This window comes from Mus caroli, chromosome 13 (assembly GCF_900094665.2).
Source record: "Mus caroli chromosome 13, CAROLI_EIJ_v1.1, whole genome shotgun sequence".
Taxonomy (NCBI): Eukaryota; Metazoa; Chordata; class Mammalia; order Rodentia; family Muridae; genus Mus; species Mus caroli.
In genome coordinates, this window is record NC_034582.1 from 105,961,264 (window position 1) to 105,969,324 (window position 8,061).

The 8,061-nt window shown below is 40.7% G+C and overlaps 1 protein-coding gene and 1 pseudogene across 6 annotated transcripts in view; both read left to right on the forward strand.

The window, feature by feature from the left end:
* Positions 1-8,061, forward strand: part of Slc38a9 (solute carrier family 38 member 9) — a 73,685-nt gene that overhangs the window by 34,512 nt on the left and 31,112 nt on the right. For all 6 annotated transcript variants that reach the window (XM_021180274.2, XM_029468391.1, XM_029468393.1 and 3 more), the window contains 2 exons: positions 2,479-2,649; positions 6,018-6,077. In XM_021180274.2, the coding sequence (XP_021035933.1) occupies positions 2,479-2,649; positions 6,018-6,077 (231 nt within the window). The remainder of the gene's footprint in view (positions 1-2,478; positions 2,650-6,017; positions 6,078-8,061) is intronic.
* The window catches only part of LOC110308426, a 2,994-nt pseudogene continuing 1,082 nt past the window's right edge, over positions 6,150-8,061 (forward strand).

Sequence of the window (8,061 nt, forward strand, 5' to 3'; positions counted from 1 at the left end):
AGGAGATTGCACATATAAACTAGCAATTGAGATTTTCCTGATCAATACAGACGATATAGCATCTTTAAAAGAAATCTATCACAAAATCACAGGCCATTACCAGAAATCATCCTGGTAAGGTAGTCAAGAGGACATTTGTAGGAGCCACATCCCTCCAAGGTGGAGTCCGTGCTTTATGTAACCTGCAGAGAAAACAAATCCATGACTACCGTGTACAGCAGTTACGGTGAAACTCTCCAGCCGAACATTAACGACACAACTGCTAATCAAGGAGACGGTTCCTATCCGTCATTCGTGAAGAAACCTTCCTGTGCTATATCTATAAATAAGCTTGTTATCTGTATTCTTCAGAGTCCAGTATGATTGGGCGTTTCTAGGCTAAAAGTGTTTTTCCTGTCTTTGTGGTGGTTTATTTTTATTTTAGACACCCCAATGTTTATAAGAATGCTATTGGAGTAGAACCATAAAAACACATATATTGGACAAGATTTGGGGGCTAGGTCAGCACTCTACTGCTCCTACTTATATACTACCATATAATACACACAGACAGACAGTCACATTATATACCTCATTTCTCTCCACCTCCACCCCTGGGAAACAAGATGAGTCATAAAGTTACTATAAGTTGAGGGCAGTTAAAATAACCTTGTCTTAGACCTATTTGTGTTCTTATTCCTTACTGAGATATTGAAACAAAGAAATTGCTATGGCAATAATCCAACCATAGAAATATAAATATTTTTGTTCTTTCTTACGCAAATGTCTTTTATCATTTAGTATGTTTTCTTCTACTCTTGGCTCCCACTTCATCACTCTTTTTTTAAGTGAACTTTATGGGTGCCGTCACCATTACTATCTTTGCTTGTTGTTTGGTTTGTTGAATGACTGTGTGTTGTACCTTGTGGCTCTGTTGTATTGATTAGCAGTTGTGGACTGCTGCACGTTTACACCCTGGTCTGTTGTTACTATCCTAAGAGAGACCCTTCTAAAATAATGTATGCATATTTTAGGTATTCTTTTGGATTGCTTCACTTAAATTTTGACCCCTAAGGGGGAAAAATCATGGGCTGGAGATATGGCTAAGTGGCAGAGCACATACTTAGCATGTGCAAAGCCATTTGGGTTCAATCACCAGTTCAGAAGGAAGGAAGTGGGGTGAGGGAAGAGGGAAGGAGGGAGGGAAGAGGGAAGGAGGGAGGGAAGAGGGAAGGAAGGAGGGAGGGAGGGAGGAAGGGAGGGAGGGAAGGACAATCACTAAATTTAAATTTATTTCTAAGAGCTGTAGTAATTTCCAGTGGTTCCAGATATACATGAATGATAGGCCACTTTGAAGCATGTTATTTTGTGTTTCCAGTTTTGTTCTGTTCTGTTTTCTTTCTTTCTTTTTTTTTTTTTTTTCTTTTTGGCAGGGTTTCTCTGTGTAGCCCTGACTGTCCTGGAACTCACTCAGTAGACCAGGCTGGCCTCGAACTCAGAAATCCGCCTGCCTCTGCTTGCCAAGTGGTATGGCTTCCTGGTATGGCTTCCTTTAAGTGTACTGTTTGTCCGTCCTCTTGCTGGTTGTCCATGAGTCTTTATAGTTTATGAGTGCCTTTGTAGTTGTTCTCAGAGCCCTCTGTGACGTTGCTGTTAGCTTCCTGTCTACAAGTTCCTGTGGCTTCCTTTCTCACTCTGTCTGAATGGCTTCCCTGAGACTTTCTGTTTCCCCATTACCATTTCCTCAGTTCAGAGACAGGATAGCCTTTCATCTTAGACTTCAGTGCTGTGACTGTAATGTGTTAATCTTGTGCTGTTGTTTTTGTCTTGCTCTGTTTATGTTTTTCATGCTGTTCAGAAACTCATTGTGTAACCCAGGCTGGCCTGGAGTTTGCATGTTCCTGCCTCAGCATCCTGAAGCCTAGAACTACAGGTGTGCATTTCCATGCCTAGCTTTACTTTTAAATTCTTAACTTAGTTATCTAACATTTAAATTGGCTTATAGCATAAAATATGACTCGAGGCAGCTTTCACTCATGTTGTCAAACAGTGTTTAACTGTTAAGTAGTGTTTTAAATGAACGGCGGGGTGATGTAAGCCTGCAGTTCCAGAAACCTGGGAGGTTGCGGCTTGAGGATTGTTGTGAGTTTGGCGTTAGCGTGGGCTGTGTAGCAAGACACCATCTCATTAAAGCTAAAAAGAGAGTGTGTGTTCTATTTTTTTCTAATTAGTTTTCCCACTATTGGTTATCACATGATCTAATTCGTTATAAAAACTTAGGATCCTAGTTGTTTCTCTGATTATGCTATTTCACTGAACAGATTTCTATTTTATTTTATATTTTATTGCTATTTTTTTTCATAATGTGTTCTTGTATTTGTTGGTAAAGTAGCCACACTATTTTGCTAAATATTTTGAGTTAATTGGGGGAAATCAAATTATGAATGTGGAGTGTATAATAGTACCTAGTTTCATTCTTTCTCTTTCATTTTTATCTAGGTACATCGGACACAAGTACCTGGGAATATCCAGATGTCTGCAAACATTATTTTGGCTCCTTTGGGCAATGGTCAAGTCTCCTTTTCTCCTTGGTGTCTCTCATTGGAGCAATGATAGTTTATTGGGTGCTTATGTCTAATTTTCTTTTTAATACTGGAAAGTTTATTTTTAGTAAGTATTGATCTAGCCTTTAACACAGTTACTCCAAATATCATTGTAATATTTTAGTTTTAGCCTCACATTTTTGATGTAAATTATTATAAATTCTGGATAATGCACTTGATTAGGCTTTTCTATGCTCAAATGTTGTGTGTATAAACATGAATTTTTTACATAGATAATGGGTTTCATTCTGACATTTTCATAATGCATTTCAATCATATGCACTTCCTGTTCAATCATATGCACTTCCTGTTCAATTATATGCACTTCCTGTTCAATCATATGCACTTCCTGTTCAATCATATGCACTTCCTGTACAATCATATGCACTTCCTATACAATCATATGTACTTCCTGTACAATTATATGCACTTCCTGTTCAGTCATATGCACTTCCTGTTCTGCTCCCCTGTTCCCCTTTCCTCCTCCCTGCTGGACTCCTCCTACTTTGATGCCTTTCTTTTTATCCCCCCCGTGAGTTTCACTGGGGTTGCTCACATTGATTCCAGGAACATGGGTGAGAGCTTGTCTGCTCACGCACCCACGCTTCAGCAGTGTCTGCGCCACTGGCCACACTGTCTCTCCTTCCCCATCAAGGGTTGCTTGTTGGAAGTGTCTTGACCATCCAGCCTTAGGAAGTTAGTCACAACTGCTGTGCATTCAGAGTGCACAATCATATCATGCCCAGAAGTTACCTTGCCGTCTGCCCCTGACTCCCTCTGTCTCCTAAGGGATTTGGGGTTTGGTGTGTGTTTGTTGGTTTTGTTTTGTTTTGATTTGATTTGATTTGTTGTTTTGTTTTGGGGCCTCGGTTCATCTTCCAGGTTATTCCATGAGCATGGAGAGGGTGTCACAGTTGTCCCACTTACGACTGGGCAGTTCACAGTCATTTATTCTCCATGCTTTGGCCAGTTTAAGAGTCTCTGCACTCACCACTGACCACTGCAAATGAAGCTTCTCTGGCCAAAGCTGACCAAAGGCAGCACTGTCTCATGAGCATATGCATAGCTATGCAGAAGGCTGCCTGACAGGCACATCATGGTCCTTAGCAAGCAGCAGCGGTAGCTTCCACACCAGCACCAGGGCGTATGACCTCCCCAGCTACATCAACCTTTATAAGGGATGTTTCTCCAAAAGGGCCAATTAGTATAAATGTTTTTGGTTTTTTTTTTGTTTTGTTTTTTTTGTTTTGTTTTGTTTTTTTGTTATTTTGAGACAGGGTTTCTCTGTGTAGCCCTGGCTGTCCTGGAACTTACTCTGTAGACCAGGATGGCCTCGAACTCAGAAATCCACCTGCCTCTACCTCCCGAGTGCTGGGATTAAAGGCGTGCGCCACCACCGCCCGGCCAGTATAAATGTTTCTACAAAATTGTAGTGCTGTTAGTAGAAAAGTTTATGAAATTCACTGGTATGTGTTGTTGAAGAATTTAATATTTGAACAGTGAACAGTTTTACTTACTGAAACATTAGAAGCTAAAAGTAGAAAGCAGGAGAATACTGAATTTTAAGTAATATTTATGTACCACAGAACTGCTACCTACTCATCTCGGCTCTACAATTCTACGGAGGGCACTAAATGGCCAAGCCAAGCACTTTTCATAATGGCTTTTAATTGAATGGAAGATGTCCATTTGAAGCTTCCTTTTTGGCATTTATTTGTATTGTATGTGGGTGGGTACACACATGCCAGGGCACACGTGAGAAGTCAGAGGAGAACTTTGGGAATAGGTTTTCTCCATCTTCCACTTGGGTTTTTGGGCGTCTAAGGCTGATGATTTATACTAACCATGTAGCCACCATTGTGCTATCAATGTCTTAATACTAACCATGTATCCACCATTGTGTTGTCAATGTCTTAATACTAACTGTGTATCCACCATTGTGCTGTCAATGTCTTAATAGCTTGTATTCACTTCTATGCAGTGATTCTAGGCAGATCTTTTTTTTTAACCTTCAAATTAGTTTTTTTTTTTCATTAAGATTCGTCTTTTATATATATTTTAGAGTAGACCAACTTGTCAAATTCTATAACAATGTAATCAGATCTTGATTGAAATTGCATTGAATTTTTCAGTCAATATACCGTAATTAATATCATTAGGCTATTGATTTAGGATTAATCAGAATTGCATTGAGTTTATAGGTATGGGAAGAAAATACGCTAGGATATTGTTTTCCTATCCATGATCATAGCAGAGTTTAAGTTTCTGTTTAATGTCTTTCGCATTTTTCTTGCTGAAAGTCTTACATACTTTAGAAATAGTTTTTCCGTGATGCCTTAATTTGGCTTTGTAAATGTAGTTTCAGTCTATTATAAGACTCATACTTTTTGTTATAAAAAATTCAGACATGTACAAAATAAACAGAATGATACAAGGACTCTGCATATTCCTCACATGAGTGTGACAGCTGCCAACCTTCTTCTGTCCCCATAGTCTGTAGCGGGGTTTTCTAGTTCCCCACTTCTAAAAAAATGACTGCCCCTTGAGAACACTTTTTAGACATTTTATTCCAATTGATGCTTCAGTGAAATTTTAATATCGCCTTTAATAAATGGTATTATCTCCACATTATGTCTCTTAAAAGTAATTTTTTTCCTCCCTTCATGAATGACTTTTTCTCCTTGAAAACGATATCACATGCATTGAGAAAGCCTGGGCTATAAAATAGTCCACACGCCCTAATTCAAGCATTAAAGTATCTGTAGTTATGTTTGTTTCTTAGGTATTAAGCATGACCCTGTACCAAACAAACAACAATGTCTGGCTTAGCACGCAGCTTACCCATCAAACATTCAGGATAGAACGGCATGAGTGCCTGGGCACCTGCATGTGCCTGTACCCTTTGGTGCTTCCTCCGGTGGGACTCCACAGTTCCTACAAGCACATTAGTTCCTATACAGCCTTAGCTTCCTAAAAGCTTCCTGTAGCTCCTGAAAACTTTAAGTGGCTTCCCAGATAGGCTCGGCCAGGTATGGTTGTTGGTCTCCTTTGGCATACTTGAGAACATAAAATGTAGCTGTCCTCCAATAAACCGATGTAAATATAAGAAACCATTGTATACATTATCTTCCTTCCAAACTTTTTGACTACCATTAATTCAGTCTTGTGAGTAGGTTTTGTTTGTTTTTTTAAACCTTATATAAAATTATTATGTAATTTTTTTTCTACATGGCACTATGAAGCAAGTGACATTTCTCTCGTGTAGGCAAAGGAAACTAAAAGTGAAATATGTAACGCTGAAATAGCTGGGGGTCAGTGTACTCAATGATGCTCTATGAGGAAATAACTACTTTTATAAACAAAAGACTTTAGGTGGCGATGGGATTTGGCGCGGTTCATTCATTGTCTAATTACATGTTTATCTTTAACTTTTAGATTTTATTCATCACATTAATGACACAGACACTGTACTGAGCACCAATAATAGCAACCCTGGTAAGTAGCTTGGAATTCAGTTTGTTTCCTTGTCCCCATTCCTGCTCCCGAAAGGACTTAAAAATAGAATCCATGACCCCATTTAAGGTAAATGGTTGGGGAAAAAATGTTACTATGTTACTGACTCACTGTTAAATTATTAGTGTTATGTTTCGGAATAGGTGTATCTATTAAAAACAAGTGGGAGTGTGATTCCCTGGTGGGGCACCTGCCTGGCAAGTGAAGCCTTGGCTCTGACCGTCAGCCCCATGAAAGAATAAAGATTAAACAGAGCATTAAAATGAGATATCCCAAGGGCAACAGGCCTGACAACCTGACTTTGGCCCCGTGGACCTACATGGCTGAGTAAGGAACTGTGGCATAGCAAATAGGTGATAGAAAGATAGATAGATAGATAGACAGACGGATGGATGGATGCTGAGAGAGAAGAGAGGAAGGGGGCAAAGAGAAACACATTGTCCAGGCTCCCAGTTCTCAGGGTCCCATCTAGACTCTTCGGCTGCTCTCCATGCAGCGAACTGCAGAATTAGTTTGACTTGTTCACATTCTCCAAATTGTTCAGTTTTTCACCAATGAGTGAGGACTTCTGCTTTTAATTCCCTAACACATAGATTGTTTTTTCTTGTTACTGTTGTTATTAAGAAAAGAAACAGAGAGGGCCAGTGAAATGGGTCAGTAGGTGAAGGTCCTTGAAGCAAGCCTGGTGGCCTGAGTTGAGTCCCAAGGCCTGGACAGTGGAGGGCAGGCATTGACTCTGCTAAGTTGTCCCGTGACCTCTTCACACGAGCTGTGACAAACATGCACACATACACATAATAACTCTAATATATTTTTAAAAGAGAAAACCTTGCTAGTTAGCCTTTGTATGGCTAATAATGCAACAGTTACTCCGCATGAGATTTCCTGTATTATTGAGATTCCATAAGTCCAGTATTTTCAGTCCAGCAATGGGGCCAAGGAACATTCTATAGGTGCTTTCTCTGGTTCCTAATATAAGTGCATGCTACCTCAAAACTTTTGAACGATTCCCTTACCTTTCACTATTTATGTTTGGGTGAAAGATTCCTAAAAGGGGGGGGGGGGGCGGGCACCATTTCTAGTCATTTTCAAAGCTTCTTAAACTGATTCTCACAGACCAGGCCACTGGACCCTCAGCTCTGCCCTGGGTTGGTAGCTTATGTCTATCTTGATGGAAGAGCAGTCGATGCTCTCAGGGAATTTAATGAAGAAGGAGCTCTTGTCTATACTACAGCAGTTCAAAGAAAGTGACTTATCTCTGGTTCAGAACAAAAGTGCATTTTATGTGGAGTTCTGAAGACCCACAGACAAAGAGAGAAACAAGACAGCAAGGTGCAGGAGTCCACAGAGATGAGGCAAAGACCAAGGCCTTGCTTGAGAGGACTGGTTANACTTTGGATGTAACCACGGGGCAGAGGAAGCATGGTGGCCCTCCACCAGACAGTGTTTACTCGGATGTGCAACCCGGAAGTGGAACAGAGTTCTTTGTAGGTCAAATCCCAGGAGACTTGTCTGCGGATGAGTTCGTGCCCCGCTTAGAGAAGACTGGTCCTACCTGGGGTCTACGCCTCATGACGGATCCACTCTCAGCTGCTGTCCAGGTTATGGATGAAGTGAATGGAAAAGAAATAAAAGGGGAAGAAGTTGAAATTGTCTTAGCTAAGCCACCAGACAAGAAAAGGAAAGAGCGCCAGGCTGCCTGACAGGCCTCCAGACGCAGTGCACATGAAGATGAGGGTTATCACCCTCCTCCCGAATGCCACCGCCAATGAGAGGTCAAGGGCGTGGAGGGAGAGGTGGGTAAGGCTCCCCTGCAGATTACTATGGCTGTGAAGACGCTGACGATGATTATCACGACTATCACGAAGATCCCTACTGTGGCTATGATTATCACGACTATCACGAAGATCCCTACTGTGGTTATGATGATCACGACTATCACGAAGATCCCTACTGTGGTTATGAT